This window comes from Ricinus communis, chromosome 3, assembly GCF_019578655.1.
Source record: "Ricinus communis isolate WT05 ecotype wild-type chromosome 3, ASM1957865v1, whole genome shotgun sequence".
NCBI lineage: Eukaryota > Viridiplantae > Streptophyta > Magnoliopsida > Malpighiales > Euphorbiaceae > Ricinus > Ricinus communis.
In genome coordinates, this window is record NC_063258.1 from 3,563,796 (window position 1) to 3,589,654 (window position 25,859).

General features: G+C 32.2%; 4 protein-coding genes across 8 annotated transcripts; 3 read left to right on the plus strand and 1 right to left on the minus strand.

The window, feature by feature from the left end:
• Positions 1 to 208: 208 nt before the first annotated feature.
• LOC8262658 (40S ribosomal protein S27-2) lies at positions 209 to 1,019 on the plus strand. The gene is made up of 3 exons (XM_002519355.4): positions 209 to 375; positions 457 to 558; positions 668 to 1,019. The coding sequence occupies exons 1-3, from the start codon at positions 373 to 375 to the stop codon at positions 821 to 823; spliced, it is 261 nt and encodes an 86-aa protein (XP_002519401.1). The 5' UTR covers positions 209 to 372; the 3' UTR covers positions 824 to 1,019.
• A 1,880-nt stretch (positions 1,020 to 2,899) lies between these two features.
• Positions 2,900 to 7,661, minus strand: LOC8262657. Of its 2 annotated transcripts, none has more exons than XM_015719290.3 (7): positions 7,183 to 7,661; positions 7,029 to 7,104; positions 6,837 to 6,967; positions 6,689 to 6,759; positions 6,347 to 6,428; positions 3,378 to 3,443; positions 2,900 to 3,189 (listed from the first exon to the last, which is right to left on the minus strand). In XM_015719290.3, the coding sequence occupies exons 1-6, from the start codon at positions 7,555 to 7,557 to the stop codon at positions 3,423 to 3,425; spliced, it is 756 nt and encodes a 251-aa protein (XP_015574776.1). In that variant the 5' UTR covers positions 7,558 to 7,661; the 3' UTR covers positions 2,900 to 3,189; positions 3,378 to 3,422. The 2 variants fall into 2 exon arrangements, with proteins under 2 accessions (XP_015574776.1, XP_015574775.1); XM_015719289.3 differs by having other exon boundaries at positions 2,900 to 3,174; positions 7,183 to 7,660.
• A 128-nt stretch (positions 7,662 to 7,789) lies between these two features.
• Positions 7,790 to 18,938, plus strand: LOC8262656 (light-mediated development protein DET1). 4 transcript variants are annotated; one of them, XM_025157386.2, is made up of 14 exons: positions 7,790 to 7,978; positions 8,066 to 8,090; positions 8,200 to 8,295; positions 8,659 to 8,873; positions 8,967 to 9,077; positions 9,171 to 9,399; positions 10,161 to 10,340; positions 15,737 to 15,805; positions 15,886 to 15,942; positions 16,445 to 16,525; positions 16,616 to 16,780; positions 16,885 to 16,980; positions 18,111 to 18,210; positions 18,433 to 18,938. In XM_025157386.2, the coding sequence occupies exons 3-14, from the start codon at positions 8,224 to 8,226 to the stop codon at positions 18,567 to 18,569; spliced, it is 1,512 nt and encodes a 503-aa protein (XP_025013154.2). In that variant the 5' UTR covers positions 7,790 to 7,978; positions 8,066 to 8,090; positions 8,200 to 8,223; the 3' UTR covers positions 18,570 to 18,938. The 4 variants fall into 4 exon arrangements, with proteins under 4 accessions (XP_025013154.2, XP_015574807.2, XP_015574808.2 ...); XM_015719321.3 differs by having other exon boundaries at positions 8,659 to 9,077; XM_015719322.3 differs by having other exon boundaries at positions 8,659 to 9,077; positions 10,167 to 10,340.
• A 1,275-nt stretch (positions 18,939 to 20,213) lies between these two features.
• LOC125369439 lies at positions 20,214 to 23,949 on the plus strand. The gene is made up of 4 exons (XM_048371740.1): positions 20,214 to 22,805; positions 22,877 to 22,941; positions 23,031 to 23,246; positions 23,518 to 23,949. Exons 1-4 carry the CDS (start codon positions 22,757 to 22,759, stop codon positions 23,620 to 23,622), a joined length of 435 nt encoding a protein of 144 aa, XP_048227697.1. The 5' UTR covers positions 20,214 to 22,756; the 3' UTR covers positions 23,623 to 23,949.
• The last annotated feature ends 1,910 nt before the right edge of the window (positions 23,950 to 25,859 follow it).

The window sequence follows — 25,859 nt, forward strand, 5'->3', positions numbered from 1 at the left end:
AATATCTTAAGGTTTATTAGTGTAGGAATACAAAATTATAAAAATATTCATTAATTAAATTTTCAGTATTATATAAATTAACTATGTCAAAAATAGTGCCGCATACCTATAAAAAACCTCAAAATTTAATTAATATATCAATATATATTAGATGAGAGACACGAATAGACGACTATGTCCCGAATTTGTTGCCCTAAAATGAAGGGCTGAGATATGAGAGTTTTGAAATCTAACGGTGAATAGATCTCTAGGAAATACTTTAAATTCATCACAAACAGAAGTTTGGATTTCTCTCGTTTCTCAGGCAGTGGCTGGCAGTAGGGTTTCCAGGGTTTTAGAGATTCAACGAACGAGGAGGAGAAGAAGAAAAAGATGGTGAGTAGTATGGTTGAAATGGCTTTTATTTGTTATTTATTCTTTGTTTCTGATGCTTTTTTCCATCTTTCATTGTTGAAGGTTCTCCAAAACGACATCGATTTGCTCAACCCTCCGGCAGAGCTCGAGAAGAGGAAGCACAAGCTCAAGAGACTGGTGCAGTCTCCTAACTCATTTTTCATGGTAATTTTCCTCTTTTATTTTGAGTTGATGATAATTTGATTTTGAAGAGAAGGAAAGCCCCAATTAAAAAAAGATTTGAAAGTAAACAGATGATTTGACTGGATAACAGGATGTGAAATGTCAAGGGTGCTTCAACATAACGACAGTGTTCAGTCACTCGCAAACAGTGGTGGTGTGTGGCAACTGCCAGACAGTGTTGTGCCAGCCAACAGGTGGCCGTGCTAGGCTTACAGAAGGTTGCTCTTTCAGGAGAAAGGGTGACTGATTCAGTTTCATGTTTTCTATTGTTGGTAAATGAAACTAGGTTTCTTTTTTCTTTCAAAAGCACCAACTTATGTATTTTTCTTAGCAAAAATTGAGGACCTACTTTTACTTTAGGTTTGTCAAGTGAGATTTATTAGCGCCTGGTTTCTGTTTCCTCACAATCTCATATTATATTCTTAGTTTTTCAATTGTTCCTATTTGTTTCTACCTTTATGCTCTTTAATGCCTGTTCTTTCTATTCATTGCGTTAATTCAATGACTTGTGCTGTTATAGTTTTATTGAATTTGGTGTCTCAAGTTTTGCCTTGCTTACTATGACTGATGTATTGAAGTTCTTGAAATCAGAGAATCACAAATTTCCCTTCTGGAAACTTAAATTGGGACTCTTCTTTACAAATAGAATATGATTGAAAAGCTACCTTATTCGAGCAGATTATGGAATTAAATTATAATATTATTTCAAACTGCATTTCTTTTCTGGTCATCTGTCTGTTTCTGTTGGATCTGTATAATTCTTTTCTATCCATTTGTTCTATAAAGGTATATCACAACAGCCTTGTTGGAGTTATAGTTCCCTCTGGTTTATACATATATAAAGGGTTCATTGGAGCTGTAGTTGGCAAACATTTTTCACAGATCAGCACATTTGTGCTGCTGATGTCAATGCATAGTACTGTACTGCCCAACTTGAGTTCAAGATGCTTTACACTTTTAAACAAAGTTTCAAATGTCTTTGTTCTGATCTGGTCTGCCGCATGAATCAGTTTATATAAATTATCTGGTATCTTTAGGAGATTCTGATGTTCTATGATTGTCTGTTTATTTAGGTGTTAATACGTAATGCATCATCTTGGATCTGTTGAGTGTAATTACACTATTATGTGTTAGGAGTTTTCAATGTTTATGGTGTTTTTCCTTATGGAGGAAATTGCTGAAACCCCATTTTAAGTTGTAAGGGTTAAGTTATTGCTGGTTATTTTATGGTGGTTTTTTCTTGTCGTACCTTAATCAGTTACTATAATTTCTGTGTTCATATATTCTACTATGAACGACACAATTTGCAAAGACATTACAGTAAAGCAATACAAGTAAAATTGCAAATAAGGGAAGGGGACTCAGCGGACTCAATTTGAAAAATTTTATTCAAATTGAGTTGCGCAACTTTAGTTCAAGGCCTGTATGCTGGGGCTGTGTGGGCACTTCCCACAAGTTAGCCTATGATAAATCTATCTGTCATGCATAAGGAACAGATTATAACCAATTTGTAATACAATGCAATACTATTTGAAATATAGCTATTGTCAGTTGACACGCATATTGAATATGAGTTGGGGCAAAGCATTCTCTGAATAGGTATTAGAGATGGCTTGTAGGAGAAAAGACGCTCTTTTGCTATTCTCAAGCGCCTCAATGAGCGTCTTACTGTTCTCAGCCATTAGGAAATAAGCTTTGGCTATCTTGGCCTCCAGTTCAATTTTCCCTTTCCAAGCCCCTCGATGCAGATGCTTTAGCAGGGATCATAGATTGTTCTTGATACCCATTGATACCAATTCTTACGTATCAGCTCAGTGTTTATATTTCGGATCAGGATCGTGTAAAGCTTGTCTAGAAAGTTTATAATAAATAATTTTTTGTTCTAAAAGGAAACTTTTATATAAATATGAGAGTTAAAAACTTTGAATTAAATTCATTTGACTCTTTATGGTTTATTGCTTATTCTATTCTATTTTCATAAGCATTAATAATTTGATTTTTTTTTTGCTTTTTAATTTTTATTAATAAAAATAATAAAATTGAAAGTACTTTTAATAAAGTGTATATAAGCTTCTAATGTAATTATTAAAATTAAAATAAATAGTGAAGTTTAACATTTTAAATGTGAAGAATCAAATTAATTCCTTATTCTATAGATTTTCTTTTATTTTACTTTTACCTATAATCATTTATAGTTCTATTAATTTATTTTTTCAAATCTTTGCTAATAGAAAAGATTGATTTTTTGATGTAAACCAAAATAAAAACTGAAATTTAACTCTTTAAGTATTCGAAAGCTAAACAAATTTTTTAATTCAAAGAATAAAAAGTTTGGTAAACTCTTATTTGATAGAATTACTCTTTACAATAAAAAGTTTGACATATAACAAAATAAATGAAAAGCTTGGCATAGAAAAGAAATTAATTGGAGATTGTTACAAGGGGAAAATACATCAGAAAGATAGACTTAGTAGCTCATTATCAGTGATGATCTTTGAGCTTCGGCCGTCTCCAAAATCCAAATCACATTAATACCACATTCTTAAACTCCTATTTCACGCTCTTGTATGCAGAAGCAGAACCACTGCCCAAATCCTCCTGACAGCAGAACGTCTAAATACAATTAATAAAAAAGAACATGTAAATACATCTCCACTAGGTCAAAGGTTTTGCATCTAACACTGCTTTAAGCATAATATAACGTCTTCTTACTTAGTTAAAGTGGAACACAAAATGCAAACAGAAATACGAGAAACCATTGTCTATCAAGGTATTCTGAGATTTTATTTTGGCACAATTACCTCAACAAATTGATCGAAACCTGCCGTACTGGACAATTGGAACTCTTACTTTAGGGGCTTCAAACCCTGCGAAAGTCTTACAATAAGAACTATTTTTTGCCTTAAAAAGAGAAGCAAAATTAACAAACATGCTTTTGCACGGTTAGTAGATCCTATAGATAGTTTACAATGTCACGCGAAAGAGAATCAGTGTGATAAAAAAGTAAAACTGATTAAACCAGAACCCATTGAACTGAACCAGATTTTTAATTTTAGGAAAATGATGAGTAACCAAATTGAAAAAAATCGAAATACTTAATTCACATGTGTTTTTCATACACGTTTATATACAAAAAAGTTAAGAATAAACTATTATTATTGTTTAAATTTTTATTTTTCAGCTACATTTTACTATAGATTTTTTATTAAAGTTTTTCATATATTATATAATTAATATAAAAAATAATAATACAATGATAACAATAATAATAATAATATTACATAATTTTATATGTGACAATAATAATAATATACATTTAAAACACTGAATTAAAAAACCGAACTGACTGGTAAAAAATCATTTAAATAATTGACAACTGAATGACTAATAATAAACAGTTAGATTTCTGAAATCACTTCAACAGTTCAAAGAACTAGACCGTGAGAATCTCTTTGTGACATGGGAGCATCAGGATTCAGCAACATACAGACAACAGTTTCTCCTTATGAAAATGAATAATGATGTAACACCGGGACTGTGGAGTATGATACATAAGCGTCATCCTAAAAAATAATTGATTTCTCTTTGAGATTTTATTTTTAAAGGCAAAAAAAATAATTTCGGACTAAGGTTGGCATCAGTGAATTCATAACGAAATTACTTGTTGAGATTATTACATAAAGACAAGGAGTCAATCATTGACTATGCACAAAAAGCAAAGGAAATGTAATAGAAGATTTTCTAAAGCTAAAAACATGAAAAATAACTTGGGATGAGAAGTCTTCTTCCAAGCATAATAGTTCATTTTTGTTTGAATAAAGGATGTGGGCACCTTAACTACATTAATATAATTTTCACTCTGAGACAATAATGAAAGACACCTAAATGTCAGTGTTGGTCCACATATCAAACCTTTTATGTAACATGTAGGTATCTGCCAAAAAAAAAAAGATTTTGATACAGCCAACTTTTTTGCCCTGCCAATGTGTTGTCTTCCTTTAGAACCTAGTTTTGATTTTTCTCACCTCTTTCACGTCTTCTCATTTTTATGATTCTCTCTCTCAGCAATTATCTTCCTACAACCCCAGGCCAAGTCAGATTATCTTGTACCATATCAGTGCGCTAAAATTTTATAACACAGTATTATTCACATTCACTTTTTGAAAGCTAATGGTCTGTTTTAAAAGAGAGGAGAATGGCAAAAAAATTGGCTCACAAATTTGTATCATACTCGATTTGACTCACAAATTTGTTCGAGTCCCATAATCAATTTCCACCAATTCTTTTTCACCCCTTGTTTCTGCCTCTTAGCAAACATAGGCAAAGATTTTTATTTTTAGAGGCCATATACAAACATGGAAAGTAACTTTGATGATAAGTGTTCTTCCAAGAACAGCAGTTACTTCTTGTTTAAATAAAGGATGTAGGCAAATATATGCCCTTTAAGTCTTCATCCAGAAACAAAGATAAAAAGTTCTCAAGTACTCATCCTCCTTTTGTTTCTCAATTTTAACCATATCTCATGATTATGTGGTGAGAGCATTGCCATTTATTCAAAAGAAAGAACAGTTCCTGATAGAACCAACACCTATGACCTTCCGGTCGATTCTCTTTGGCATCATACCTAGGGAGGAATTGAATCATAGAAACTCTAAAAAGCAAATCTGCCATAATTTTATTAAACTGAAATCTGAAATCTGAATACTGAAAAAACAAACAATTACTAGCCCAAGTTTACAGGAATAACTACTCCTAAAACCTCAAAAATTTTTAGACTCATAATACTAATCCTCATCCTTAAAGGATTTGAACTCTATATAATAAATAATACTTATTCTAAACCAACAAGAATTAAGAATAAGACTCAACAATAAAGACTCCTAAAGAAATCTAAACTAGTATGCTATACCCTAATTCAAAATTTCTCAAAACTTTTTGAACTTTGGTTTTCTTTTTAAGCTTTTGTAGTCTGCATTTGCCATCCAATCCAGTGGACTATAGTATTGTAACATCTAGTTTTAGTTTCCTTCTATATTTTATCTTCTGATTAGTTCTAAATTGTTGATGCTTCAACTCTTAAGATAATCTCAAGAAAATGAGATCCTTTATTTCCATGACACCTTGCTTGTACATTGCCTTGGCATATCTACTACGTCTAAGTATCATAATCAAAATCACCAAGTGATCTAAGTTAGAAATTTCATCCCTACAATACTAGGTTGGGAGTAAAAGAGCTCTTAAGATTCTTTACCTCATGACATTAAGAAAAGTGCAATCAGTAAGACAAATTCATTTGTCTTTTCACATGCTGTAATCAAATCATCTTGCCTATTGATTTACTATGTTAGCCTGGAGACTCAAACCCAAGCTAACCAAAGAAAAGCTCAAATGCTGCATGATCAAGTTCTGATAGCTTCGAGTCTGATTGATAGTAGATATTGGAACAATGAAGAGGCAATTCTTTATGGGTTAATAAGAAGACTTGGCTCATCATTATATATGAAATAGAAAAACAAACGGAGTCTGTGTTTGAGTAAGAAAAAGATGAGAATGCAGATTATAGATGAGCTCGAACATAATCAGTTATTGTTAGCTTTCAAAATGGACTTTTTAAGTGGTGATGCAAGAAACTGAGTATAACTAGCAATGGTTACTCCCTGGTGCTAGCAAAGTATGAAAAAATGCATGCATTTCTTATGGTGCACCTACAAAGAAAATAGCACACTATGTAAACAATTGTAGAAGCTCCTATTATGAGCACTAATAGTACCTTGGAAGTTCTCAACTCATTAACTGCCAGGCGAAGAGAGTCATCTGACAGTATCAACCGTGATAATGCCCCAGTGCTTAACCTGTGAGAGCCGAATCAAGTCAGTACATAAATTAGTTTGGGCTTGCGAAGACTAAAGATGAAGAGAATTTAAACTGTAGTTCAACGAAAATTAGGAGGATTAATATGACAAAATGAAGAGAAACAAATGATATTATATATAATAGTAGGAAGAAAGAAAGATTTAATTGGCGCAGGCAATAAATTCACAAAAGAGAAGAAAAGAAACTTGTTGGCAATAGGTTATGATGGTGTCCAGGAAGATGATGTACATGTACGTACCCCAGGAATTTAGCTGCTTCAGATACAGAACCCTCAACAGCAAAGACTAGATCGAGGAGTGCTTGCATTCCCTGCAAGAATACATCTAGCAGAAGTGAGATTGTAGAAGAAGTAATGGAGCTGAGATTGGAAATGGATTCAGCCTTACCAAAACAAATTTAGGATTATTGGGACCAATTTGTGGACCGCAATCTGATCCTCTAATAGTAGATTTAGGAGGAAGAATTTGAAGAAGCTCAGGAGGAGGGGAATAGGCATCAAGATACACAGCGTTCCTGACTAGCTCAAGATTAGAGTATAATAGAATTATTAGGAAGAAAAAGAAGAATAATCTGTTTACCTTTGAGAGCTAAAAGGGTGCGCAGGCGACGTAAAGCAGAAGCGCGATTCTTGTGCTGGGAACGGTCCTCAACGGCCTGGAAGTGAGAAAAAGAAGAAGAAAGAAATGTAATATAGACAAAAGAACATGTGAGATGCAATTGCATATAGAATACCTGAGAAATAATACCGGTGGGGAGATGCTTGATACGGACGGCGGACTCTCGCTTGTTGCGATGCTGACCACCAGGTCCCGACGCCTTGTATGTATCCATCTCGCACTGTCTCATCAATTCTTCGTCGCTTAAGCGCAAGTATTTCTTTTCATTTCCATTTTCATTTCCATTAGTCCTAGAACTGGCACAAGCACTAGAACTAAAGCACCACAAACGTATCTGTTCAAACTCTGGCTTTCTTCTTGATATCCTTGCTGCTGTTGATGTTGTACTTGTGTAACAGTAGGAACCATTTCTTGTTGTGCTTCTGCTACCAAGCTTACCAAGAAGAAGAAGAAGATGATTACATTTCCATACCAACTGATTTGCCATCATTTTCTTTTTATTATAAGATTTTACCCATCACTAGCAGCAGCAGCAGCAGCGGCAGGAGGTTAAATTTAATATCAAGCACCTTCCTTTTTTTTTTTTTTCTTTATTTTAATATTATATAGAATATTATGTATAAATTAAAGAAAAAAAAAAAGGAAGAAGAGAATTATCTGTTTGTTTCAATAATTTTAATTTTTTAGGAATTAGGGAAGCAAAAGCGACGTCGTAGAAAAAGTCCTCTCTTCTAATCTATCTGTATTTCACTATAATGTTTATGCTGGTAATTTGGTCTTCTGGCTCAATCTCCACCTCTCAATCAATCAGTCCCAAGTCCTAGCTAAAACCCAACAGTTACAGTTAGCTATGCTATCTTCTTCCCAGTGGCGATAGTAGTAGCACTACCTCCTGACTCAAGACATCATTGGTAAATACCTGATTTTATCACTAATTTCTTTAACCCTAACTCACAAACATTCACCTTCTGATCTATACATTTCAATGAATTTTACAGTTATGCAAAGCATCCGTCTAATTAGGTAACTCAATTCTTGTTCTTCTGTTTTCTTTTTTTCGTTTTACGTCTGATGCTGCACAAAATCCTTCTCCTTCTCTAATTTGATAATTGCTACAATATTCGGTTTTCAGGAGGAGGATTAATTGTCAGTGCTGATGTTCAGAAGCAGCAATATTGTTGCCAGGGTTTTCGAGCGCCAAGTTCGCACCCTTCCTCCCGGCACTAGTGTACTCACTGAACACTTGATGATAATTATATTGAATATTAACTACCTGTGGCGCTTTATTTTGATGGCTTAGTTTCATAGTGGCCACTCTTTATTTTCCCTTTAATATTATCTTTGCATTCATTATTCTCAAATACTGTCTCTATAGCAGTACCAAAACCTTTTATCATTTTACTTTGATCTTAAATACCTTGCATATCCACCCTAAAAAAATTAAAAAATAAATTACCAAACAATAAAAAAGCTTTCCTATATATATAAGTAAAAGATATAATTTTCTATTTGATAGCTTGTATAAAATTGATTAAAGCTATTCAATAATTCCTCGATTCCAGCCCTGAATCGTGAGGTGGCGCGGTTACAGGTTCATTGTGCTAGGCAGTTTTATGAGAATTTAGTCCCAAGTTATACCATATACGATGTTGAGTGTCCGGATCATTCTTTGCGCAAATTCACAGATGATGGTCAATACCTCATTAGTTTTAGCAGAAGTCATCAGGAGCTGATTGTTTATAGACCAAAATGGCTCTCGTATTCATGCAAAGGAGAACATTGTGATCTTCCCTCTAGAGCAAACAGGTTTGACAGCTTTTTCACTCAACTCTACTGTGTTTCACTTGCTTCCAGCAATGAGGTTATCTGCAAAGATTTCTTTCTCTATGTGGAGAGTAGCCAATTTGGTGTTTTTGCTACTTCTACTGCACAATTTCATGATACACCTGCCATTGGAGGAGCTATTCAGGGAGTTCCCTCCATAGAAAGGATTACTTTTCATCTCTTAAGGTGTCTACCCATTCTGTTCCTATCAGTTGTGGCATTATTTCTGAAATATCTTTTCACCTGTCCCGATTTTTATTCTCTTATGTGTTCAATTAGATTGGAAGATGGAGAAATTCTGGATGAGAAGGTCTTTCAGAATGATTTCATTAATCTCGCCCACAACATGGGTGTCTTCTTATATGATGATTTACTGGCAATCGTATCACTTCGTTATCAAACAATTCACATTCTCCAAATTAGAGAATCTGGTAATCTTGTAGATGTACGTGCTATAGGTGCATTTTGTCGGGAAGATGATGAGCTTTTCCTCAATTCCAGTGCACAGGTGAGTGGCATATAGTTTAAAGCTTCTAATAACACTTTAGACTGTTGTAGCACATTTATGGAACTTATAGCACTTTGGCAGAGTTGCAACTGGTCAATCTACTTATTGGTATTTGGAGCTACCTCCCTCCTTTTGGCGGCATGTAATTCAATAAAAGGTGAAAAATCCATGAGCAAGTAGTATATAAGGAACAAAATAAAATGATCTAAAGAAAGCAAAAAACAATTAATAAAATAGTAAAAAGGATTTAATGCATCCTTTTCTTGTTTCAATTTTCAATACATAGTGAAGTTTTAGGTTAAATTTCTTTCCAATTGAAAGGTTGAGGAATAAGGATTCACCATTTTAGGTTAAATTTCTTTCCAATTGAAAGGTTGAGGAATAAGGATTCACCATTTTAGGTTAAATTTCTTTTGAATTGAAAGGTTGAGGAATAAGGATTCACCATTTTAGGTTAAGTTTCTTTCCAATTGAAAGGTTGAGGAATAAGGATTCACCATCTCTTTTGCATCTTTATGATCAATTAATAATTATTTCATATTGTCCCACTCACTTGCAAAATGTAACTTTATTGAGTTGCTTTTGAACTGCACATGTTTTAATGAACAAGAGACACTCTTTTATTTTTCTTGTTAATATTTAGCTAGTGAAAGCTTACTTTATGATACATCATGACTGGAGCTAAAGGTTTAGCTTTAAAGATTTATTATAATTATTTTGTGTGTTGCTTATGGAATTGACTTCTGACAATGAACTATTAGCTGCAGTTCACAGTAATCCCTGACAAAAGTAAAATGCATCAACCCTCTCGGAATCATATTGAAAATAATGTGCCTAGTACACAACCGACTTCAGACAATTCTTTTTTGAATGGCATCAAGCAACGCTTGCTCTCTTTCATTTTTCGAGGGATATGGAATGAAGATAGACATAAAACCACGGTCAGTATTTAACTTTCCAAATCTTCCTTTACTTTCAAGTCTAAAGATTAATGGTAAATTGCATTTGAATAAATGTATGTGAAATTTTAAGATTTGATTTTGATGGTAAATAATAAATTCTCTTTGATTGTTTAGATTCATGAACGTGGGTTAGGTTGATGAAGGTGGATAACAACCTTATTCAAGTATGAATTAAATTACCTGTTAGAAAGGAATTTTCTTACGCTGTGTTTGGTTGAAAATCCATTAAGGAATTGATTTTATTTGAGAAAGAAGACAAGAGAGAGAAAGTATAATGAAAATTATAAAGTTGAAAGAGATATTTTGGTGTTATGAGATACATTGACTTGTTAATATGAAATTCATTTAAAAATTCTATCTATTTTATTAGAATTTAGTTTAGCTATTACCAATTCTACAAAATTGATAATGTAGAATTCTAAATTAACTTTCATTTCAATCAAAACGCACAAACTTTAGATTTGAAAATGAATTCTATAAACTTTATGGATTTCAACCAAACACAATTTTCAGATATATCTACATTTGTTAATCTAATAAATTGATAAGTGGTTGATCTTTATCTCACAAAATATAATCTGAATCATGTTCAAGTCTCTCATTTGTAATTCTTCCATCTATAGATAATATTAAAAAAATTGTTTGTTGCATGGTGCGAACAATTCATGTAGTGGTGAATAAAAAGGGCTACTTGTCATATTCTCCATTCTTGCCTATATTTCTGCAGATACAAAAATGATATATTTACAATTTATGATTTCCTGTCTTGCTTGGATAATTTGCGAACCTCTACATAGAAGCTAATAATAGTTTCCTTTATGCTTGTGGTGACTATTAATAAGCTGACTTTTAAATGGCTGCATGTGGAGTAAGGCTTAGACTTTAGTGTATTTATTTTGATACCTATATCTGCGAGGTAGTTGTAGTTTTTCAATAATACTGTAGTTCCTCGGCATTGCAGTATTACAATTATAAATAATACAATCATGTAGTATTCACGAGCATATGGACTTGCTTGGCGACCTCAAAAAATGTGGCATGTGTGGCCTATATCATCATGATTTATAATAAATAAACAAAATTTCCTAAAGGTTGAGCTTAAAGTTTCTGTGTTGAAATGTGTGTTCTTTAAAGGCTTAGTCATTTCATATTCCTTTGATCGCTGTTGGGCTCCATCACTAAATGTAGACAGGGAGATTGAAATGAGTTAACAAACACATGTCCAACGAATGCATTTGGTCCAGCACGACGAACGTATGTAGGTAGTGAGAATGAATATGATGAAGGGGTAAATATACATTGACCTAAGGCAAAGTTGTGAAAAAGTTTTTACATGTGCACCGCACAATATCATATTTACCAAATTTATAGGGTCTAATATTGTTCCTTGAACAGTGTGCAACACTTTTTTCTTTTTCTCCTTAAAAAAAGTTACTATCTTTCTCTACTTTGTGAGGGTCTATTCTATTCCTAGAACAATGCGAGGCGCTTCTGTTTTTTTTGGGTCTTTTTTTTGTTCGAAGTTTTGGTATTCCTTTTTATTATGTAATGTTGCAAATGTTGCTTTTTGTATTTTTATCAACTCTTGGACTATCTAGCCCCTGATACTTTAACAAGAACAGTGCTAGGCATTTCTCTCTGTTTTTTTTTTTCATAAAAAGAAATTGTTTTACTTTTACTTTTATTTTTTAATTTTCCATTTCTTAGTTCTTTTCCTCGGACTAATTAGCTATATTTGTGCTATTGGCATTGTTTAATCTTTTAAAGTTTCTTAAAGACTAATGGTTTTTTTTTTTCTTACAAATGAAAGAGTAGGGTTCTAAATCTTTGAGAATTTGAAGAATCCAAAAATAGTGCCATTTTTTCTTTTTCTATTTGCCCTTTTTCTAACTAATGTTCATCATTATTATTTTTATTAAAACACTTTAAACATCATATTTGGAGAATGTTAGGAAGGCAATTCGTTTAGAATTAAAAAAAAAAAAAACTTATTAGTAGTCTATTTGGTGCATTCATTGATTAAAATAATGAAATTGAAACTTCAAGTATGGAAAATGACACTTTGACTAGTATATTACTATGGTATAGGTGTAGTATTTTTGTAATTTCAAATACATTGTCATATTAATATAAGTTGTCCCTAGATATATAAATTTTGGCGCATATTGCATGATATTATTGAATACTAGAGAAAGATTTTGCAGCAGACACGGGGAATTGATGCGAATCTTATTGGCACTAGGAGTCCTACTCCAACAAGGAATCCTATTTCAACTTCTTTTGATATAGATTAGGTTCATATTAGGAATAGTGCAAGACTATTTTATATTATAGGATACTGCAAGATTAGTACATACACACACAAAATGTCTAAGTAAATATTGGACATGCTTCATGCTCAATAACATAACCTTATTTTTATTTATTTATTTTTGAACTACAGTAACATGGCTGATTGCTTGCAATAAAGTGGTAATATAAGAACTCTCGGTACCTTAGTTTCTCATAAGCAAACTAAGAAATTATTTAATTTTTCCTTTTATGTGACCCCTTTCCGAGTATCTAGGATGACTCAGAGAAGAGTCTGCCAATGAGTCTTGCTTCTTAATCTTCCTTCCTCTTCGATGTATGGTTAGTAAAAGGAATAAGGTTCAATTTGGCCCTTGAACTTCTTGAAAAAGATCAATTTCACCTCTTTTACCTTTTTTGTTCAAAAGGAATGTCGACAATACTCTCTTTTGAACACTCTCTTAGACAATTGCTATCTTATGGGCTCAGTTTATCCAGTTTTTTCGACCTAATAACTTGTTAGCTATTTAACAAGTTAAACTAATTTTATATTCTTTCTTAATAAATAAAAGTAAAATAAATTTATTTACTCTTTCACATACATAATATGTTATAACTTAAGATTTACTATTTTAATTTCAATTTTAAAAATATTTTATTACTTGAATAATAATATTTTTTATTTTTAACAATTTTATATTTTTATAATTATTTATATAAAAATAAAATTTACTTAAAATTATTAGAAATAAAAAATATTGTTATTCACGTAATAAAATATTTTTAAAATAGATCGTTAATAAATAAGTTTATTCTATTTTATTCATTAAGAAAGAAAATATAGAAGTAGTTTAACTTTTTAAATAGGTAGCAAGTTATTAGGTTGAAAAGTTAAACAAAGTGGACCAATAGAAGAACAATTATCTAAGAGAGTGTTCAAGGGAGTGTCACTAGCATTTCTTAGTTTAATTTCCCCTTTAGTTGAGAGAGTGAGAGCCAGTCTCTCTCTTAACAAGTAAAAATTAATTTAATAATTCTTAAAAATCTATTTCTTAATTTAAAAACAACTTAAATATTTAATTAGAATAAACAAACTACCTTAGACCACTACTACCATCGCCCCTGCCATCACTGCTACTGCCCTTACTACTGCTGCAGCTGCCTTCACCAATATTGGCAGCACCCTCACCATCACTGCTGCTGCTGCCTTTACCACCATCGCCAATGCTTCCCTCAACACAACCAGAACTAAGTTTTCATCTTCATTTACAGCAGAAGATCGAGACAATTTTCTTCTTCTTCTTCTTCCGTTACTTCTGGCTGCTGCCATTGCATGATAGAGATAGTTTACTGTTTCTTGATTTCCTTCTTTGAGATATATTTCTTGGTCGTCTTTATAGATTTCGAGAACCTTCTGCAATTGTTGTTGTTGTTGTTTGTGTGAGTATTGGATTGAAGTCTCTCTCTTTCTCTGAGATGCATTTCATAGAGTGCAATAGAGTGCTTTAATTTTGTCCCTTTCTATATTTAGTCTTTAATTTTGTTTCTGACATACACTTTTTTTTTGTGTGTCTCTCTCTACAAAGCTTTGTTAAGAGTTTGTATTGGAGTTTTGGATTTTAATTGGCCTAATTACAAATTAAATCCTGAACTTTCACTTTTTAACAATTTTATCCAATTGTTTCAAAATTTAAAACAAATACTCGTTCTTTTAATTTATTCTTAAAAATACTTTTTGATAACAATTTTAAAGTTTCACAATAAAAAAGATGATGTAGGAATTCGATTATGCTTATTAAAAGAATAATAATTATGAATCAACAAAAATAGTTTATCCTAGATTTAATAATATGATCATTAAAAATCTCATGTATGTGCATTCTTTCACATATTTTACATCTAAATGCAATAAATTTTTTATTAACTCGGTAATTTTTATGTTAGTAAGCATAACTGACTTGTCACGTCATTTTTCTCATTGTAAAATCTCAAAAGTTGTTACTAATAAATGCTTTTGAAAATAAATTGAAAGTATAGGTATTTGTTTTAAAATTTTGAATTAGTTAGATAAAATTATTAAAAAATATAAAGTTCGGGATTTAATTAGTAATTGGGCCATTTGCATTTGTGAGCAGGCAGGCAAATTGGTTGTTGAGCTATAGGTGTTGGCCTGCTGAGCTTAGACCCAAATGTGAGGATGTCTATAGTGGCGGAGGAGGGGTTATGTTGGATGTTTGGTTGAAAAGAGGTGGTGGTGGAAGAACAATGATATTTAATTCATTTATTTATATTTTAATTCATCTACACATTTTATCTTGAGAGTGAATTACATGCACAAAGGTATAGGGAGAAAAGGGGTTAAGTGATCTAATTTGGTAAAGTTCTGGGCTGGTTTGAACAAAATAGGTCAAAAGGGGTGAATTGATCTTTTTGGAAACATCGAGAGGCAAATTGACCCATATTCCTTAGTGAAATTCTGTATTGAAGATTCTCGGAGAGAAGCTTTGGATTTCCATCGTAAACACTCAGATTGTCTGTGAAACATAGTTATGTTCTTTCATTCCTTCTCTAATACAAATTACAACAGATTCTTCCCATTGGTTACTTAACTTACTTTGAATTCAAAAGAAAACCACCCTCTAACACAACGACTTCCATTTTATGGCACAAGAAAGTTTGAAGAGTTGAATGTACAATAATTGAAGTGAAACTGATAGACTATGCAAGTAAACAGCAGCAAGTCTTCTTATTTTTGTACCAATGTGTAAAGTGCTTCTACACCTTTCCACGGAATGGCACCACATGAATTTTAACTTAGTCTTTCCAAATGTACTGCTTTCCAGCTTGTAATTCTGTGGGATATTACTGTAATTTAAAAAGATATATGGTTTGGAAATAATGTTGATTAATGCTATGTATATTTGCTTGGTAAGATTGTCCTCTGTACTTCTCTCTGAAGAACAATGTAGAGATATATACATGTTTTTAAATAGTTTAGCGATCTAATAAATTATCAGTTTTAAAAGCTCTGCAAATACTTTACTTATAGGAACTCATTGCTTTTATTCACTGCTTTGCTCCATCAGAGGGTCCAATGCTTGAAGAAGAAGTTCTATTTCCATTTTCAAGATTATGTTGACTTGATTATGTGGAAGGTGCGGTGACAAATGCTATGTGAGTTGAACTATGCATGTTAACGTGAAGTTTAACTAATTTACAGATGACTCTTAAACAGGTACAATTTCTGGATCGACATCACCTGCTAATCAAGTTTGGTAGTGTAGATGGAGGGGTAAGGCCCAAGTTGTCATGCTGAAATAGCTGTAAGATCATTCAATTACATGGACTCATGCAGACACAACACAAATAATAGACAATATTTGCAGTAATCCATTTCTGATAAGAAAACTCAACCAAAACGCGTTAGCCTATGTACAGAAGTATAATTATAGCAAGAGATATCTCCTGCACTAGAAAACAAATTTGTTTAGCACATCTGTCAAAAATAAACTTTCTCTTCCTCAAAAGCTCTTCAATTTCTCTCCAAAATGGGGAGGGGGACAAAAAAAAAAAAAAAACGAAAAGCACTTTTCTTCTTCCTACATGAGAGAAAACATCCCAAGTCATTCCTCCTCCATTGTTCCGTCAACAACCAAGAGGTTCATTTTATTGTACCTGTTTAAACATTTGTTTGCAATAAGCTTTTAATTGATTTAGCAGCTTCCATGAGTAAAGTTTCTTTTGCTCAATATTGGAAATTCTAGATAATGATCTTGATATAATTCTTGCTTCAGGTATCAAGAAGTGCTGATCACCATCCCTCATTCTTTGCTGTATATAACATGGATACAACTGAAATTGTTGCTTTTTACCAGGTATTTATTTGCGAGTCAGTTCTTTGTTATATGTCATCTTTGGACTTTTTGCAGTTTCCCAACATGCTTGTAATCTTCTATTTCATACAGAATTCAGCAGATGAGCTTTACCTCTTGTTTGAGCAGTTCTGCGACCATTTCTATGCAACATCAAGAAATTCGTTGCACATGAATTTCATATCTTCCCATTCAAACAACATTCATGCTTTTGAGCAACTTCGAACCATTAAGAATAAAGCTAGCAGTTTTTCACAGGTCAAGTACTTTTGTTTTGGAATTGTTTGATATGTAATTTACTTCTAACACTACTAAACTGTCTTTCCTTGTATTATAATCTAAGTTGCTAATGAATTCTGCAGTTTGTGAAGAAGATGCTGGCTTCTTTGCCTTTTAGTTGTCAATCACTGAGTCCTTCTCCATATTTTGACCAATCTCTCTTTCGGTTTGATGACAAGGTTTGATTCACGAACTATTAATTTATGTCTTTGTGTTATATCTGCTAGATGGGGATAGCATTTCTGATTTATGTCATGTTCATATCATGTCAACTCATGGGCATAAATTGGATTAGGATCAAAACATATACGATATGATTAATTAATTGGAATCAAAGATCCAAACATGAGCATAAGCCATTTATTTTGCTTCTGTAACGTGACAGTATGGCATATGTAACTTGTTTCATAACACAATTAACGCAGGATTAAACGATCCTAAACTATTGAAATTCTAAATTAATACTAACTTGGAAAACCTAAACCAATTTTAAATAGGATAATAAAAATTTAACTGTTAAATATTCGTAATGATAATGATAATATTAGATACTAAACTTCCAATAGAAAATTACAACAAGGACATAATTTCATAACTATAATAATCCTTAAGCTTTGAATTCTTTTATGGAATTGAAGTTGCGCAACTCTAATGAGGAAAAAATAAAGGAAATAATTGAAGGAGCTTGCTCTTGATGAATGCTGAATGGAGCCCATGTTGGAGATGCAACCATTTGAATCAGTGTAATTTTGAAGGGAACTTGTGGACTGTGAAGATATGGGGCCTCTTTATTCTTTTCAAATGTAAATTCTCATCAAAACTTCAAATGGAGCCCCAACATATGTTATATTATCGAAATAAGCTAAGTTTTTTTATGAAAGCATCAAATTATCCCAACCCATATATCCCTGCTCCTTTCCAACAGAGTGCATGAATGAAATGGAAAAATTGAGCTTATCAGGAAAAAACAAAACAAGGAGGTCTGGAGAGTACAGGTCTAGGTGTTAATATTTTTAGCACTTAAGGGGTTTTGGCTACATGCACGAGTTAATCTGTTCTATTAGCCTTACCTGCTCTTTTATTATTCTGTATTCTTGAACATGTGTAGTGCTTTGGAGGAGAAAAAAAAAAGGAAAGAAGGAAAAAGCGAAGTAGGTTATGTTTTATCACTTAGCCACTTAGGGAACAAATCATGTGCGTGTTAGCTCCCATGTGTTAGAGCTAGTGTTCTGCTGCATGTTTCTCTGTCAACTAAAGTTGAACCATCTGATTCCCTGCTTACCTTACCTTTTATTGTTCTGTTCTTTAGCTCATATCTGCAACAGATCGGCATAGGCCTTCAACAGACCATCCTATTAAATTCATTTCTAGACGGCAGCCATGTGTCCTCAAATTTAAGATCAAGCCAGGTATTATTTTCAAGTTAAAAAGCTTCTTAAAGCAAAATGATTCTGTAACCATCAGTTACACTGCTGTGGTCCTCGGCAGTTCTATTTTGGGGTCGTTATGAATTAATTACTCTTCCACAATTTAATAAATTCATTTATCAAAATAGGGCTTGAATTTCAGCTCGTTGGTTGCTGCTGGTTGAGAATTAAGCAACTCAAATTTAATGATGCTCTGATTTTTAGGTCCTGAAGCTGGAAGTATAGATGGTCGAACCAAAAAGGTTTCATCTTTCCTCTTTCATCCATTTTTACCCCTTGCTCTCTCCATTCAACAAACGTTGTTCATGCAGCCATCAGTTAACATCCACTTCAGGGGATGAAGATGATGGTTCTATTGTTTGGCAATATCCCATTTGTATGTCAGCTTATTCTGAGATTTGAGATGAGATTAAGCAGAATGCACAGTTATTTAGGTTCGCCATAATTGGATCTGTCAGTTAATTACCAGCTTTCATGCGGTTATGGTCTGACCAGGTTGTAGATTTGCAGATCGAGTCACAAAGTGATTCGTAAAGTTCGCACCATCTTGTAGGTATAAGGAGACTGCATTCATGATTTTCATGTCCAAAATCATGCAACTTATGTTTGGTTGATGATAATATGATATAGTGAATGTAGGGGAAATTTTTAATCTCTCTATATTGTTTATTTCATTTAGCTATAAATACAATCCAACTATTTCTTATTTATTTGATTCAGTAGGGGACTCTTGTCTCCATCTGGTCAATCATAACTCCCAGCTAACATAGTGTTTTAATTTTTTTTTTAAAAATGATCCATAATGAGAATCATAAAAACAAAACTCTTGATGTGGGCGTGGACCAGTATCATCTTACAATGTGCCTTTTTAAAGTCCAAGCAATTGAACATTTTTAGTATGATCTCTTCTGCAATATATTAAATTTGCCTACCGGAAAGGTTAACATTCAAAAGGTTTCACTCTCTAGCATTGCCATTATTCCTTGGGTCTCTTGCACAAAAATCATTTTTTCAGATATCACCTGATCATGGGTCTGGGTACTTGTCCGGCCTGCCCAGGTCTGTACTCTTCGGGCCGGGCTTGGACAAGATTTTTTATGTAAAAGCCCGGCCCGGCCTACCTACGAAAAGCCCGTACTCTGTGGGCTAGGCTTGGGATTCATATAGAAATTCAAGCCTGGTCCGACATCTAGTTTAGTTAGAAAAAAATATGTCAGCACTCGAATCTGTGACATTCCACTTATAATTAAGTGTCTTATACCACTTAGCTAGTTATTATTTCTATTTATAGTTTTGTTATTAATAATATATAAATTAAACTATAATTGATGTTTGTATCTTTATTATCATGATGAACATGATTATTGGGTTTAAATTTTGAATATTTGTGTTGAATTGTCGGTCGGGCACGGTTAGGTCCGGCCCGAGCTCACCTAGGCCCGGCCAATGAACAGAGATTTGACAATTGGCCAGGCCGGGCTGGGCTTTTTAAAAAAATTTTGGGCTCGGGCTTGGGTAGAGAGATATTAAAAAATCTTCGGGCTTGGGCGGGCTAGGGCTTGTTCAAAAAAAAGTCAGATCCGGTCAGGCCCGGCCCGAGCCCGCCCGGGCCCGGCCCATGAACAGGTCTATCTCTAACGCAAAAATTGCAAAATTCCTTTTTAAGTTTAACCTTTTGTAGAAATACACTCATGGGTCATTTCTCGCTGAAACTTCTTCCAACTACTATACAAAAAAATAATTTATATATATATAAAATAAAAACAAACCCCTCAACTGCTAATTGGGTTCATATCTAAACCATCTCTTTCTACCATGTAATCTGTAATTGTAAATTGTTAATTACAATTATAGCTAAATTAAAATTTTGGTCATAATAGAGTAACGTGTCATTATCAATAATTTACATATTATTATCATATATATGTTTATATATTACACAGATTTACCAAGATCAGGTTATACATGAATAGAAAAATGAATGACGAGTGTAAATTATGAATCAAAAAGAAGAATGAAAGGTGAAGTCATTTCTTTTTTTATTTTCATTGTAAATTTTATATAATATTTTTAAAGAGGGAAACGATATTGGTAAAGTAAAAGAGATAAATATCCAGAGTTGAGAGGGTAGCATCCAATTTTGATTGAAAATTTAATTTAGCTATAATTACAATCAATTAACCAAATTAGACCATTTAAATTAAAATTTAAAAGATGGCTTAAATTTACAAAAAAAGAAAAATATTTAAATTCTTAATGTCATTATGCCTTAATTTATTGTTTGCCACTTGCTTAATTATTATTATTTTATAGTTATTGTCTTTTAAATTTGTATGTAATAATAATTTCTAAAGTTGATCTTTTTCCTTTATAGTATGCATATTATTTTTTTTTTTGTTAAAATTTTTCAAGCATATTATTTGATGATATAAAAGATGAATTTGTTTGAAAATCTAATCAATTCATTACTAATTCTTATTTATTTTTTATTCATAATACTTTTTAAAAAATTAATTTTTAATATTTTCAATCTTTTTCAACAAATAAATAATAGTTGAAGATAATTTTTTATAGATGTACAAACCAACCAAAAAGTAATCAAACATCAACGAAACATTAACCAAATATCAACCATACATCAATAAAATTATTCAGGTACATAAACAAACCTAAATTAAATATAGAAATAAAAAAATAAAATAAACTCTTCTCCAAATTATTGTCTCCTTTTCTTAGTTACTTGTCTTAGTCATATTTATTTGCTAATTTTATGAAAATCTATCCCTAAATTATCCAAATTCAGTCAATAACTTCACAATTATTTTTATTCTTTAATTATTTTTCCATCAACAAAAGCAAATAAAAATCAACCATAATCAAAGAACAAAATAAAGTGAATCTAAATATTGAAACATAATTTTTAAATAAAAAAAATTAATTTCTAATCTTTTTGATAATTTTCAACTCACAACCATTCAGGAGAGGCATACAATAGGCATGCTAATGCTAAATGGATAGCTGACTATTAGTTGAAAGGTTCAAAGCTGATCCCACTTAGGCAATTCAAGAGATCATACTAGCTATGAAAGAAGACTGTGATACTGATGTGTCAAAGACTTTAAGCATGGAGAGCAAGAAAAGTTACCTTGAAATTTATCAATGATGATGAGACAGAACAACTTTCTAGACTTCATGATTACAAAGCTAGAACTGTTAAGAAGTAATCCAGAAAGCACTATAGTTTTTTATTTGAATGAAAGAGTTTTTAACAGTATGTATGTGTACTTTGCTGCATTGAGAGAAGGATTTAAGTCTTGTAGGCCTTTGATATCTCTAGATGGGTGTTGGCTTAAAAGAGTATTTAGAGGACAGCTTCTCACAGCTGTTGCTATAGATGCAAATGACTACATCTATCTAGTGGCATTGGTGTGTTGTCTAGAAAGAAAACAAGCAATACTAGAAATGGTTTTTGGAGTTGATGGCTGAAGGCTTGGACATATTAAATAGTTATCATTGGATCTTCATGAGTGATAAACAGAAGGTAAATATTCTTCACATTTTCCTTTTTTTTTGCAATTAATATATATGTGGTATTAATTTTGTGTTGTGATTTTGGAATAGGGTCTTATTCGTGCCATTGAAGAACTATTCCTTAACTGTGAACCTAGGTTTGTGTTAGACATGTGCATAATAATTTTAAAAAGAAATTTAATAGTTTAGGGTTGAAAGAACTTGTGTAGGATGCTGCTAGGGCAAGTTATGTCCAGATATTTAAAAAAAAATGGACAAGTTTGCATCAAAATCAAAACAGGGACATAACTACATGAATAACATCCCCCTTCTTCACTACTCTAGGTCTCATTTTAGGTCTAATGGTAAGTGTGACATATTGTTAAACAACTTATGTGAGTGTTTTAACAATTTTATCTTAGATGCTAGAACCAAGGGTATGATAGGTATGAATGAGATTATAAGAACAAAATTAATGAAGAGGATACATAAGAAAAGGGATGCTATAAAGAGAGTGGACTTTTCTTACTACCTTAAGATCCTGAAAAAACTAGAAAATTCAAAAATTTTGCTGAATGTTTAGAATAGAGTAGTCTAGGGGTGATAGGCTTCAAGTAGTTGGACTAAGGGGATAGTTTGTAGTTGACAAACAGGAAATGACATGCACATGTAGGAGGTGGGATCTAACTCGTATACCTTGTTGTCATATTGTATGTGCACTTTGGTATAATAATGAAGACCCTGAATTTTATCTACATGGGTACTACAAGTTGAAACATACCTAAAATGCCATAGCCATTTGCTTTACCTAACTACTAGTCAAGAATTTTGGCCCAAAAAAACTGCCCCACCGGTCTTCACCCCTAACCAGTCAAACCTAGAAAAGGCAGGCTTGCTAGAAAGAGAAGGCTAGAGGAAGAAGAGATGGAAGCTCTAATAAAAAATGGTAAGATCACACAAAAGGACTTTGTGATGACATGCACAATTTGTGGTGCTAAAGGCCATAACAAGAGGTTTCATGGTGTTGGTACTTCTACATGGAAACAATAGAGGAGGAAAAACTGCTTGTAAGTATTCCTCTCATATACTTCTGCCTGCAATAAATGTCATATGAACTAATGTGAATATGTTATACTAGGTGAAGAGGAAGACAAAAAACAACAAAAGAAAAAGGGATCCAATGGTGAAAGTAGTGCACAGAATGTAAGCTACTAATATACTGTATATACTTCTGATAGATTAAGACATGTATTTTTCTTTTGGTTTACCAAGTTTGTGAGTTGTATTTACAGGTGCAAAGTTGTGCTGCCACTTGTTTTGATACACATGAAGATAATCATGGAGCTTTAAATGTTTTTAAAAAACATGAAGATGATCATGGAGCTTCAAATATATTTGATACACATGAACCTGATCATGAAGATGACCATGGAGCTCCTATAGGCACAACTCCTTTAGGGACAGCTTCAATATTCGATAATCTGTCACCACTAATCCCATTATCACAGGTAAGTAATCTATCACATCTAATAAATAATTGAGTAATGTAAAATAGTGGTATGCTAACTTGGTATTTTATTATATAATTATTCAATGCAACACCATCAGTAACACAAGCAAAAATAGCTGCAGTTGAGCTTGGCATACCAGTTCATTTAGTTGATTTCCAAGATTATGTTTCACAATGGAAATCACATTTATAATCTATCATATCACCTTCAAAAACTTCCACTAAGAAGACTAAGAGCATTAATTATATGTTGAGTGAGCTACCAGCAGATATGGGCATTGGAAGACTTTCACATACACAGAAAGAAGAAAGTGCAAAAAATCCAGCAACTGAAGCTAAGGGAAAAAAAACTTTCAAACTCCCAAGATTGTTGAGCAAAGAGGTTGGGACTGAAGGAAGTGCTATAATAAGTAAGAAAGGAGTTGGTACAGCAACAAAGCGTTCAAGGCAAAGAAAAACAGAAGATTGATGGAAGTGTTTCAACAAAGAAGAGAGCTTGAGTGCCTCCAAGAACTATAGAGAATAAAAGAATTAGGCTTGGAAAGGAGACAATGACACATGTAAAGGATGTCAAGCATACATTGTATGCAAAAGACTGATACATAACATGTTCCTTAACTACTAACTTTTAACTCACAAATTAATATGTATAACAAAACTATTTATATGAGTCATACATATCACACACCAAAAAGCACACAACATCAAATAATACACTCTTTTTTTTATATACACATAAAATGCTCCAGTTTTATACATGATAATAAAATTTACTAGACATGTCACGTCCAAGAAAAACTGAGGGCGACCTCCTGTTGACCTACCTGACATAATGCTAGTGCGTTAGATGCAAATGTTTTGTCAAAACTAATTATAATTCTTCTAATCCTGAAAAAGAAATAATGCAGAGGAGTGAGCTTGCAACTCAGCAAAAGAATAACATAATTTCCTATGAAAAATAACACAATTAAACATGTAGTATTATCAAGTATCAAATCATTCGATATTTAATTATGACTTTATAATGTATATATAAACATTGTGAATTATAATTTAATTCCATAATATATATATATATATATATATATATTTATTTATTTATTTATTTATTTTCATGGATCCTCATACGCACATAGCCAACCATAATCTTATAGGGAATTCCATATCGCACACAGCGTTGCCTTATTCACAAGTAGCATTGCGTCCTTACGATCATCCAACCATAATTCTTATATTTATATATATCATATACCACTTCATTTAAATAACTAACATCTCCATAATATATAAGAAACCATAATATACCTATGATATACCAAAAACATACCATATTTCAACATGACAGATTTAATAGTGTGCATTCAAAAATACACCAAAAATTTCACATTAGGAATTCCAAAACTATATTCTCCATATCAATAATATTATAAATCTAGATTGATTTGAAACTGATTTTACATCAATTGGATGTGTATAGGAAGAGAAACATAAAAAAATAATCCATCATGGTCAAGCTGTCAATAAAATTAAGCAACAGAAAGTATGATCCAGATTGACCATTTGGAGTTATAAAACTCCAAATATGGCTAAATGAAATATATTGTTCACATTATAACAAGACACCTTAATTCACCAATCAACATTCATATATACAATCTCATTTCGAAAACAATCACCCATCAATACTATAATTAAAAATCACTATAAACAAAAATTAACATCTATTAATATATTATATACATTTCCCTTAATCAATCAATTAAACAAATAAATTATAATTATTTATTTTATGTTATATTCACATAGAACATTAAGTTATTCACTTACCTTTGTTGCTCCCTTCCCTTTGCTTGAGCTTACTTGGCTATCACCCTCATCCCAAATTTGTTTAGCTGAAATATATCATAATTCACTTATTTTTTAAAACCCAAAGTTAATAGAATTTCATCTAGCATGATAATATCACTAAACTATCTACATATGTGTGGCTGCCAACTATGACAAAATTAATAAGGTGAATTTAAAAATCCATCAAAACTTCTATACAACAAATTTCATGATGAAACTTTCCAGATCACTAACCTTATGTGTCTAATATAATTTAAAACTGATTTTGTTTCAATTGGAGGTGTATAGAGAAATATCCCTACAAAAAAATCCACATTACTCAAACCAAAGATGGAAACTGAACAATAAAATGTATTATCTTATTATACTAACATAGAGCCTCATTCAGATCGAGCTAAAGAAATAAAAGTTTTAGATAACTCTTCAAAGTTTGCAATATCATCAAAGAACACTCGATTTAAAGCTTCCTAGCTCAAGATATGATCAAAATAATAAGACTGAAAAACTGGGTCTTTAGAACTCGAATTCTATGTCTTCTAAATCCTAACTCAATTCAACAAAATATTAAAATTACTTACCAAATAAACCTCTAAAACCTTTGTAAATGAAGATTAAGATCTAAAATGAATTCTAAATCTCCAAATTCCGCTTGGAAATTCAGTTTTCTTTTTTTTGAAGAAGAAGAAGTAAGAAAGAAGAAGAAGAAGAAGGAAGAAGAACTACCACCGTTTCTTTCTTCTTCCTCTTTTCTATCATATAAATT